Source organism: Balaenoptera physalus (assembly GCF_965194825.1).
Source record: "Balaenoptera physalus genome assembly, chromosome: 20".
Classification (NCBI taxonomy): domain Eukaryota; kingdom Metazoa; phylum Chordata; class Mammalia; order Artiodactyla; family Balaenopteridae; genus Balaenoptera; species Balaenoptera physalus.
Genome location: NC_138901.1, coordinates 41,588,287 through 41,600,902, shown reverse-complemented (window position 1 = coordinate 41,600,902; position 12,616 = coordinate 41,588,287). Strand labels below are relative to the sequence as shown.

Here is a 12,616-nt window from a genome sequence, read left to right as displayed (position 1 = left end):
TGGTTCTATTGTTCCACTTTGAAATATCCAGGGAAATGTTCTTTCTCAAATGGGTCGACATGGATTTTGCCAGCACATTCTTCAAAAAGAAGCTAATTGTTATTGGTATAAGTTGCTATTCCGATAATACTCTGGAGCTTTGAACTAGTTTTACTTTTACTGCAGATCACAGTCTCACAACCGCCAGTTAAGTTATACTTACGGCAAAATGCATGTCCACATGGGAGCGTTGGAATACTTAGGGGCAAATTTTAAGGGAAATATGTCATTTTCTCAAGGACCATGATTTTATCATAGTAATTTTTCTTTTTTTACTATCATTTTATTTTTTAAGCAAAGTTAAACCACCTCCACAAATTTCACCCAGCAAATCAGTGGGCGGAGAATTTTGCGTGGCTGCGACGTTTGGGACATCCCGATCGTGGTTTGCAAATAATGCAGGTCTGAAAAGAGAAAAAGGTACGTATTTTTACTGAAGTTAAACTTGCCATTTGTAATTTTTGTTTCTTGAGGAAAATTCAGAGCAGTTCTCTTTGAATAATCTTGAGCCCAACAATAGAAAAAAATGTTCCCACTCAGTTAGCATCTCTCCTCAACTACTCAAGTCTCAAGAAGACAGGCTATCCTCTCACTATAAATATGGAATAAATTGCCCACTGAGTGTTTTTATTTTGTTTTGCTGGTGACAATATACAGGATTTCTCAGTGCTGTCAATTCCATAGCATTATATGTAGCTTTTACATTTTTCTCAAACTAATTTCATGCTATTGTCTGTAAAGTGTGGAGAGGAAAAACGTTGTTATTCCCTATTTTAGAGATGAAGAATTTGAGATCAGTGAGTTTAAATAATTTAGCTAAAATTACTAGTTAGTAGGTTATGGTATCAGAGTTTGAACCCAGGTTTTCTAATGCTAAATCTGTCCTTAAAAAATAATCTACAACAACTCTGCCATGTTATAAATTAAAAGATAAAAACAGGCTCCCACTCAGAAATAAGAATCATCTTTTATGGTAACCATTGTCCCTTTGAACTTATATAGTGTTGTTGTTGTTTTTTTTAAAATCCCTCCTTTGACCACCAGAGTCAACTTATATAATTACTCTTTTAGTATGTGATTCCTCATTGTTTCTGTTTAGAAAAGAGTGCCTGCATTCGTGGACCAAGTGTTTAATTTTGAGTGTTAAAAATTTCCTCTTATTATTGTGATACTATTAAAGTAGGTCAGAAACTGAGTTGTTAGCGAGGCACTTTTCTGACAGGTTCCACAAGCTGTATTGTTCTTGGCAAAATGGCTCTCCTTTACGCTTAATACTGGCAGTCAGACATCAGCCCTTTCCCTTGTTATCGCCTTTCAGTGGCCCTTTCCTTGGAAATAGGATCCCAGGCACAGCAGGCTCTTTACCTAAGTGGGAGAGGATACAGTAAAGTATGCAAGCCTTCCATTTTCTTATCCCATCTTTATTTTTTTGTTACCTCCTCAGCTTTAATGATGCTATCGAAATGACTTTTTGTTACTAGTTAAAACCCTCTGTGAAGCTCGATTTCAAATGCTTCTCGCTTCTGTTCTAATTACCCTTTTAACTTGCTACTCCTTTATGTCCCACTACTGGTCATTAGCCATTTTCTCAAAGCAGCTGTAATTGAGTCCTCTGGCGTAGAGATAAGGTAACCCACCCAGCATTCATGAGGGATTTTATATGCTCCTAGGTTTACTGTAAAACCCAAGATAGAGGATTAAACCTGGTTTGGTAGTGAGGACATGTGTACTCCTTATAAAGTCATTTGATTAGATCCATATTCAGCACCTGACCTCAAAGTATGACTGGTCTTCATTTGCCATGGGAGGAAAGAAGGAAGAGGGTTGAGAGGAAAGAAGGATGAGGATCTGGGGGAGGAGGACATGTGTGTGTTTTTCATTTGTCTGTTCGTTTTAATCCAGAAATTTAAAGGAGGAAGTTTCCTGAGAGAGAGTAGATGAGAAGTTAGGCTGATTTAGGCAAAGGGTCTCTCATGCAGTTGAGTTGGTGCATCCAGTGTAACTAATTCTTAGTCCATACAGGGTTCCTTTTCTGTCAGTCCTTCCCTGTCCCACCTGATACCATTCATTTTTCGTAATGTGGGACAAATTACTACACTGCAGGCAAATACAGAAGACTGTATAATATTGTTTGAGCATACTAGAATTTTGAGTATATTTATGTCATTCTTGAAATAAATTGCTTAAATTTAAAAATATTTTGATAGCATAGAACTTTTCATATTCGTTAGCATCTACTTATAAGAGACAATTTTGAGGCAAGGAGCAGGCACCACGTGAAAAAGTTCCTGCCTTCTTATTTTCTCTCAGCAACCTCAGGAACGGACTGAAGGGTCAATAACTTGTAAACATGAGGCTGTGCTCCTTTTATGCCAATATCACATATCCAGGATCTGTTTTCCTGTTTTGTAGATCAGTCCAAACAAGTTGTAGTTGAATCCCTCTACATTATTAGCTGCTATGGGACCTTAGTGGAGCACATGATGGAGCCACGACCGCTTAGCGCTGCCCCCAAGATCAGCGATGACACCCCGCTGGAAATGATGACATCTCCCCGAGCCAGCTGGACTCTGGTTAGGTAGTATCTCTTTTTGTTTTTTGGTTTTTGGGGTTTTTTTAACAGCTTTGTTGAGATACAAAATATTAAAAGTGTACAATTTGATAAGGTTTGACGTATGTATACAGCTGTGAAATCATCCCCATAATTAACATTATAAATATATCCATCAACTCAAATGTTTTCTTATGCCTCTTTCTAATCTCTCACCTGCCCCCCCTTTATCCCTACTTCACCTACTGAGCCCCAGGCAACCACTGGCCTGTTCTCTGTCACTGTAGATCAGTTTATAATTTCTAGAATTTTATATAAATGGAATCAGAGTGCATAGTCTTTTTGTCTTCTTTCTCCCAGCAAAATTATTTTGATTTATCCCTGTTGTGTTTTTTGATAATTCATTTCTTTTTTAATTGAGATAAAATTTATATGTAATACATATAATACAATTCACCCACTTAAAGTGAATTTTCACTAGGTCATGCATCCATCACCACAATCAATTTTCATCACCCTCCACGGAAATCCCGTACCCATTAGCAGTCATCCCCTCCCCCCCCCCCCCATTTTCCTCCAACCCTTCAGCCCTAGGCAACCACCAGTTTATCTCCTGTCTCTGGATTTGCCTACTCTGGACATCTCATGTAAATGGAATCATGCAAAATGTGACCTGTTGCATCTGATTTCCTTTACTTAGTGTAATGTTTTTAAGGTCCATCCATGTTGCAGCATGTAGCAGAACTTCATTCCTCTTTTATGGCCAAATAATATTCCATTGCATGGATATACCACATTTTGTTTATCCATTAATCAGTTGATGGGCATTTCCACAGTTTAGTTGTCATGAATTATGCTCCTGAGAATATTCATGTACAAATTGTTGTGTGGTCCTATGTATTCAGCTGTCTTTGGTGTTTGCCTTGGAGAATACCTCCCTTTGAACTTCTTTCCCCTCGCATCTTTGAGTTACCTTTTCTAGGACTTGTTTTTTTTTCCTATCCCACATAAAGAGCTTTAGTGCTTCCCCTATTTCCAGTCTCATGCTCACTGCAAATAGAAAGTACATTGAGATAGCCATTATGGGGAATGGAAACTGATATAAATAGATTGGAAGGTTTCCTTTAAAGTGATTCCCCAAAATATAATGGTTTATCACTGTAAAAATGTTTATTGGGCTTCCCTGGTGGCGCAGTGGTTGAGAATCTGCCTGCCAATGCAGGGGACACGGGTTCGAGCCCTGGTCTGGGAAGATCCCACATGCCGCGGAGCGACTAAGCCCGTGAACCATAATTGCTGAGCCTGCGCGTCTGGAGCCTGTGCTCCGCAACAAGAGAGGCCGCGACAGTGAGAGGCCCACGCACCGTGATGAAGAGTGGCCCCCACTTGCCGCAACTAGAGAAAGCCCTCGCACAGAAACGAAGACCCAACACAGCCATAAATAAATAAATAAATAAATAAAAATTAAAAAAAAAATTAAAAAAAAAATGTTTATTAACAATCAGAGTCCTTCTCAAAAGCACGTAATCATTAGAACCTTTATAATCTAGTATAAAGACGGAAAAATAAGATCTAGGATAAAATCCATTCAATATAGTGTACAATAGTATAGGAGAGACAGAAAAAATTGGTCCTGATGTGTATGGAAGGAAACAGACAAAAATGGATATGAAAATGATCTCTCTCCTTATGACATTTTAAAATATTCTTATATTGATTTTTGGAGGCTCTACCATTCTTTATTAGTACTTTACTGCACTGGATTGATCTGATCAATATCTTATTTATCAAGCTATTTAGGAATGGGCAGATCTAATTAAAATTACTGCACCATCATTGAAATAAGTGGCTTATTTTGGCATTCAGATGCTAATTAGGTCTTTAATAAGTCAACCATTAACTGTGTTTTTTTAAGCCATTTTTATCTGCTTTTATTTTATTTTAAAATGTATACATATTCTAAGAATAGAGAGCTCTAACAAGTGTCAGAAATTAGGTAAAAATTAGTTGTGACATTTGAATTCCACACTTCCTCTCTGTTCAATGTTTTGTATGTCTTGTATTGAAGGGTCGTCTGCTTTAAACTAATATTGGCTGTATGTAATTTGTATGACTCACTGCCACCTTTTTATTCTTTCTAAGCAGATGGCCTTGTGTTTCAGGTTTCAGCACTCCAACAAGTTCATTTTAATGATTACAAAGATAGTGTGAGTTTATATCAATGTCTGTAAGTGGTGACAGTGATGGTGATTTACATCCCATCTATTAAGCCTGAATATTAATATTCTTCTGCTGTTTCCTTAGAACTCCTCAATGGAATGAATTGCAACCACCATTTAACGCAAACCACCCTCTGCTCCTCGCTGCAGATGCAGTACAGTATTATCAGTTCCTGCTTGCTGGCCGTGAGTAGTTCTCATTTTTTTCCTTGCATAGAGTATTTTGAGCTTTCATTTTAAAATGCCGACTTTTAATGGAACCATGCATATTACCACTGGTCCATAGGCCAGAGGCCGTAAGTAATCAGACTGAGGCAAGTAAGATATTTAATACAAATGTATACCATAAGCTTTAGCACACATTAAGTATGCCTCTAGCTGTTCACATTCCCTGGCCATGAGATATCTGGTGGGCTCAAAATTTTTTTAAAAAAATGAGGATACTAGGATATAATAAAGTTTCATGAAATTGGAATTTATTTCTGACATGAAAAAAGTTACGCACTTTTCACTGTGAAAATTGTATCAGCAGGCTTTTCGCTTTGTAGAATTTTACTTGCAATAATGAAGTAGTGATTCCAGCTCCATCAGGATTTTGTTTGTTTACTTTTATACCTAAGCCCTAACATTTGTATAGATTGACTGGATTCTTTTTTTACTGAAGGAGAAAAAATGTAGATTGAACTAGAAACAGCCTTCTTTGTAGGTGAGGCCTGAAAAGATAATTTAATATTTATTATCCAGTTTATGGTCATAGAATTAAAAATTCTTTACAATTATAATTCAGTTTTGTAGAATTCACTGGATCCTTAATTTTACTTGATGGCTCTGAGTACTGCATGTTTTTAAGAAACTTTCTAAAAATCAACACTGACATGTTTTTAATGGAGTTTTGTTGAATCAGACTTAATTTCTTGCCTAGCTGTATTATGCAGCATGAAGTAAAATATTTGTAAAACAATTTTATTTTATGTTTATAATGTGTTATATGTTATACTGGAAACAGAGAAAGTGTATTGACTTTGCTCTAAAGTTACAAAACTCTGTAATTGTAACAAATAGTTGGCAGTCTCATTCTCTTGTATAATAGAACTCGCTGATTCTTCTTCTTCATGTATTTATTGAGTGACTTCTATGTGTCAGGAACTTGTGGTTTAAATGAGAATAGTATGTTGCTTCTGTCCTCAATGAATTCAGTATCTAATTCAGGAGACAAGTGTTAAAAGATAAAAGGAAATGAGGCAGGTGCATCAGTGAAGGGTTATACATTGAATTATGAGGGCAGTGACTTAAGTTGCCAAAGCTTTCACAGAGGGATAATAGGTAAGTGGTTTTCTGGTTCCAAGAAGCAGAGTACATAAAAGTTGTTAGGGTCTAGGTTATCTAAGCATATATTTAACTCTATCATATGACTTGGAAAATACATGACATTTATGTAATATCAGTGTTCACGAGAACATTTCCCCCTACTTCTCAATAGAGGTGAAAATAACTAATTGTTGGATTAAGTGTAGGTAACTTTTTCAGAATTAATATTGGTTTTCTTTGTTTAGTTATTTTGATAGGTCTGCTCAGTAGACAAACAGTAGCAAGTCCCAAATATGTGAGAAAAAGATATGGGCAAAAAAAAAAAAAAAAGCAACTATCTCTATTCCTTAATTTTTTTGTTCCAGTGAATTAAGCTGATGGATTTGACTTTATTTTAGCAGCTCTACTTGCACGGTTGAAGAACCGCCACTGTAGGCAGTAGCAAGCCATCAGTTGTTTTCAAGCATTGGAACGACACCATCAGAACTGCATCTTAGAAAGATCACCCTGGCAGTGTTGTAATAAGAGGTTCGGGGTGGGGGGGAGTGGAGGCACAGTGATCCTGGAGCAAGATGAGAGGGCTTTAGTTAAGGCTGTTTACAGAGAAGACAGGACAAACCCGTGAGATGTTGCGCAGTTGGACTAGAACAGAATTAGACAATTTGAAAGAAAGTAGTCACTGATGACTCTATGGTTTCTAAATAAAATACATAATATAATGCATTTAATGTGAGACCTTTTGAATTCCAGATGGACTAGCATTGGGATAAGGGTGAAAAGGCCTAGTTTCCAGTTCTAGACCACCTCTCAGTAACTTGGAAAATATAAAGTATCAGTAATGATACTTGCTCTTATGAAGGTGTTACTATGGTCAGTGAAGTGATGCTAAAGTCCTTTAAAAACTGTAAAATAGGGATGCCGCAAGTCTTCCCGAGTCGCCGGCGCTGCTGTTGTGGCGTCCCCAATCGCGGGCGCCCGGGCTCCCTCCGCTCGGCCAAATTTAAAAAAAAAAAAAAAAAAAAAACTGTAAAATAATCTATACATTTCAGCATCATTCTGAACCTCTGTTTCTTATCTCAGAAGTGCGTATTTTCAAATATTAGACTTCAGGGACTTAACAATGGAATCCCTATTCTGAATATGTGATTTTGACGATGTTGCCAGATCTGTCATCTAAGTGATAGACTTAATATGTCTGTCATATATCTAAGTGACATAATTATGTTTCCTCTTATCTAGTGAAATGTTACCATAGATATAACTTAATAAGTTAAAAAATACCTAAGAGGCAGGTAATTCTGTAATAATCATTATATTGCTTCTTTACATTGACAGTAGAGACACAGATTTAGCCTGGATTTTTAAAGTCATGTTTTCGACATAAAGAAAGGCTATTTGATCGAGAGTCCTCGACAAGATAGTATATTTCATGACTGAAGCAATTAAATATGCAAAACATGGACATCTGCATCAGAGGAGTAAGAGCTGAAATATAATTGGTAAAAGCAATGCTGGAGCCAGTTTAGAGAGAATGCCTTTGCCTACCCATCTGTTGAGCCCTCTCTGTAAGTTAGAGCCTCATTAAGAAGACTTTCTTATTACCTTCTTGCTTTCTCTCCGGTTTCCCTTACTGAAGCCATTTGAAAAGATGATGTGTATACAGTACCTGGCGGCAGGAAGTTTTTTGTTTTATTTAACCATATTGAAAATCACTTCTTACTTCCCAACCTGCAAACTGTTGATAAATATATTACTGAAGGTATTTTCAAATATAACCATTTGGAGTAAAACTGTAATGCAAACTTCACAAATGTTGTCAGTATTTTCTTTGATTGTATCTGGATCTGTGGATCAAGTGAAGCAGACTTGTACAAACTCCGGAAATTATAATAATAGTGGACAAAGAATGATGTAAATGGAAATGCGAAAGAGACTTTGTCTCAGGGAGAGGAGAGTAGGAGAGCAGGATGTTTAGCAAGGAATCCCCACTCCCCTTTCAGCCCTGTAATCATAATAAATACACCACTAGTTGTAAACAAAGTTCTGCATATGTGGTAAAAGGGTGACTGGTGGTAAGGGAAAGGGAAACCTGCCTGAACACTAAAGACTTCTTACCTAAATTTAGTGAAGTAAGTTAAAACTCCAAATTTTGTATTAACTGTAGTCACACTTCCTACCCATATTAATTGAATGGAATGACACAAAATTGAGCAATTTGGGTGCATCATAAATTGACTCATAGAAGCCTGCTCCTTACAAGAGCTGCTCACTGTGGAGGTAGAAATCACTCCTTTGTCATTAGGAGGATAAGCCATAAGAAATTGCTGTTTAGAATAAGCGAAAAAAGTCATATGGTTTGGGTAGATTGACTAGTTTATGTGTGCAAAGTGGATATGCAGATGGTAATCTAATCTTGCTATATAGCTCAGTAAAGGTAAAAGTCAAGAATCTAATATAAAAAAAAAGTTTTGCCTGGGTCATAAGAAATCTTGAGAATCGTTTATAAAAAGATTATAGTAGTGGTGATTAGTGATTTTTGTGCTAACGGTATATTTTCTTCCTTCCAAAAAAAAAAAAAAAAACACATGCTATAGTTACCTTTTCTAAAGTAGGCTTTTTATTTCAGTGTATTTCTTTGCCAAAAACAAAGATAAACATTAGACGAGACTAACAAATATCAACCAGCTTTGAATGTGATCCCAGAGTAGACAATGCTTTTTCTTTAGTCTGCTTAAGAGCTTCCCAAATTGTAAATTAGAAACAGGGCTTACTTGGGAAAGTTTTATTTAGGGCAAAAATAATGTTTCCTCCTTTTCTTTCAGGTAATTTGGCAGCAGCAGTATTTTTTAAGCTGCTGACATTAACTAGCTTTGTTGGGGGTGGGTCAGACTTTGAACTCCCAAGATAATCCATGGGTATGTGAGAAGTTCCTCCCTAAGCTTACTGAGTTTTCTTTGTTAAATGGTAACAAAGGATCACTCAACAGAAATATAGCTTTGATACACAATAGAAAGGTGACTGGGATCCATAGAACCCCCCCCCAATGTTTTATTGGGGATATAATTGTTTTTCTCTACTTATAAAGGCATTATAGGAAAGGTGGGGAGAGCCTTTGACTCTAGATGGAAGGGAATGAAGAACACTGAAAATGGTTAAAGCATATATGTGGGTTTTTTGTTAATTATTTAACTCTCTTTCAAATATAATTCACTGTTAACACAAAAATAGTATCAATGTATTGTGGTCTTTAAAACACATACGTGTGTGTGTGTGTGTGTGCGTGTGTGTGTGTGTGTGTGTGTGTGTGTGTGTGACAACAGTAGCATAAAGGCCAGGAGTGTGGGAAATGGAACTATACTATTGTAAGTTTTTATAGTATATGTTACTTCAACATCATTTGAATGTTGTTAAAGATGTATGTAATGAAATAAAAAAACAATCTAAGTGCTCAAAAAGGAAATAAAATGTTAACAAATAAGCAAGTTGATGTAACCCTAAGCATGTCGATGCTCACATTAGTTATAAATGGTCTAAACATCTAAACAAGTCATGGATCAAAAAATAAACCGCAGCTATATGCTGCTTAGGAGAAACCCACTTTTTTTTGATCAGCAATTTTTTATTGAAGTATAGTTGACTTAAAATGTTGTGTTAATTTCTGCTGTACAGCAAAGTGATTAAGTTATATATTCTTTATTTAAATATTCTTTTCCATTATGGTTTATCATAGGATATGGAATATAAGTTCTCTGTGCTCTACAGTAGGACCTTGTTGTTTATCCGTTCTATATATAAAAGTTTATATCTGCTAACCCCAACCTCCTCCCCCTTGGCAACCACCAGACTGGAGAAACCCACTTTAAACCCTCGCTTGCTACATTAATATAAGACTAAGTAGAACACTCCACCCAACAACAGTAGAATGTACATTCTTTTCAAGTGCACAGGGAACATTGACAAATAGAGACCTTCTTCTGGGCCATAAAACAAGTCTCAATAAGTTTAAAAGCTTTCAAGTTATACAAAGTATGTATATTCTCTGACCACAATGGAATTAAATAAGAAATGATTAACAAGTCTCTGGGAAATCTACAAACATCTGGAAACTAAACAATACACTTCTACATGATACATGGTTCACAGGAAAAGTCAAAAGGGAAATTAGGATTATTTTTAGCTGAATGAAAATGAAAACAGAACACATCCCTATCTTAGACTACTATTCAGGGAAAAAAAATAGTAGATTGAAGTATAAATACATGCAACAAGTTGGATGATTCTTAAGAACATCATGCGGAGAGACAGAGTACAAGGGAGGGTGTTGAATATTACCATAAAGGGTTCGGTAGATCTTTATGGTGATGGGATCGTTCTGTATCTTGATTACTATTTTAGCAACTTCTTATGAATCTGTAATTCTTTCAAAATAAAAACTTCAGAGAAAAATGAAATATTTGTGGGATGGCACTAAATCACTACTCAAGGTGAAATTTATAGGACTAAATGCCCATGTTATAAAATGAAATCAATGACTCAGCTTTCACATTCAGGAACTAGTAAAGTAGAGCGAATTAAAGCACAAAAAAGGAAATAATAAAGATCAGAGTGAAATCAAGGAAATAGAAAACATAAAAACAATAGAAATAATATAGAAAAATAGGAAAAAGTATTTAAACCATAACGTTGTGGTGTGGTTTTCTTCTGCTTGGAGTCTGTGAGATTCTTCAATCTGTGAATTTTTAATCTTCATCAGATTTGAAAATTTTAATGCAGTTACATCTTCACAGTTTTTTTCTGTCACTCTGCTTCTCTCCTTTTGTGACTCCAATTATATGTCTGTTGACAACTTGATATTTTCGCAGCTCACTGATTCTTTGTTGAGTTGAAAAATTCTCTTTCCTTCACTCTGTTTGATTTTGTATAGTTTGTATTTCTATGTATTTATATATATTGTCTTCTGTTCTGCTGTCTAATCTGTTTTATTCAACACATTCTTCATTCCAGATACCATATTTTTCATCTGTAAGTTCCATTTGGATGTTCTTTTATATCTTTCATTTCTTTCCTCATCGTGTACCTGTTTGAACATACGAGACATATATTTTGTAATTGTTGTTTTAGAGTCCTTGTGTGCTAATTCTTTTCACCCTGGTATTGCTTAGGGGTTTTCTATTGATTGATTTTTCTTCTTGGTGTGCTTTCCTGCTTCTTTATGTGCCTAATGATTTTTGATAGGATGCTGGGCATTTTTGGTTTCATGTTGTTGAGTGGTGGATTATTCTGTTTTCCTAGGATGTAGTCAAGTTACTTGGAATAAATTTGATTCTTTCTTTGTTTGTTTTTAAGCTTTGTTATGGAGGGTTCAAAATAACCTTTTGCTTAGGGCTAATTTAATTATTTTAGGAGATAATGTAAATCTAGTCTCTTTTATGTGGCCAGTAGTAGATATGGGTGACCCTAATTATTTTTTACATTTCTGGTCCTTAAATCCTATGTATTATCTTGATATTACATTATACCAGTTCTGCTGCCTTTACTTTTGACTCATTACCTTCCCTAACATAAATACAAATAAAAAACATGTATATGAGTATCTATAACACATTGTGATAAGTGCTTGTTAATAGCATGAATTAATTGGTATAGAAAGGATGGTGAAGGATGAAGGAGGTACAGAGAATTCAAGCCATAGCTGCTGACACAGAAATGACTTAGGAAACCATAATTCGAAAAGATACACGCACCCCAGTGTTCACTGCAGCACTATTTACAATAGCCAAGGCATGGAAGCAACCTAAATGTCCATCGAAAGAGGAATGGATAAAGAAGATGTGGTACATATATACAATGGAATATTACTCAACCATAAAAAAGAATGAAATAATGCCATTTGTAGCAACATGGATGGATCTAGAGATTGTCATACTGAGTGAAGTAAGTCAGACAGAGAAAGAGAAATATCGTATATCGCTTATATGTGGAATCTAAAAAGAAGTGACACAAATGAACGTATTTATAAAGCAGAAACGGACTCACAGACTTAGGGAATGAACTTACGGTTACCAGGGGTGGGAGGGTAGAGGGAAGGGATAGTTAGGGAGTTTGGGACTGACATGTACACTCAGTGTTATGTGGCAGCCTGGATGGGAGGGGAGTCTGGGGGAGACGGGGTACATGTATATGTATGGCTGAGTCGCTTTGCTGTGCCCCTGAAACTATCACAACATTTTTAATCGGCTATATTCCAGTATAAAATAGAAAGTTAAAAAAAAAGAAATTCAAAGAAGGAAGAAGTTAATTGTTAGTGGGGATGGAGAGAAGTGGCTGAATTTCAGAGAAATTGAGCAAGTTGCCTCTGTAGGATTTGGGACTATATGAGGTTACTGAAGAAAAGTGAGGAGGAATGGATGACTAGCTTAACAGTAGGTTATGCCATTCATTGAAATATTAAAGAGAAATATGTTGCCTAGAGTAGGAGAGAGAATTGCTGATTGCAGTG

The 12,616-nt window shown here is 36.0% G+C and overlaps 1 protein-coding gene across 10 annotated transcripts in view; it reads left to right on the top strand.

Annotated features, from left to right (window-relative positions):
* Nucleotides 1-12,616, top strand: part of BCAS3 (BCAS3 microtubule associated cell migration factor) — a 565,907-nt gene that overhangs the window by 251,512 nt on the left and 301,779 nt on the right. For all 10 annotated transcript variants that reach the window (XM_082439975.1, XM_082439967.1, XM_082439969.1 and 7 more), the window contains 3 exons: nt 335-459; nt 2,452-2,617; nt 4,895-4,995. In XM_082439975.1, the coding sequence (XP_082296101.1) occupies nt 335-459; nt 2,452-2,617; nt 4,895-4,995 (392 nt within the window). The remainder of the gene's footprint in view (nt 1-334; nt 460-2,451; nt 2,618-4,894; nt 4,996-12,616) is intronic.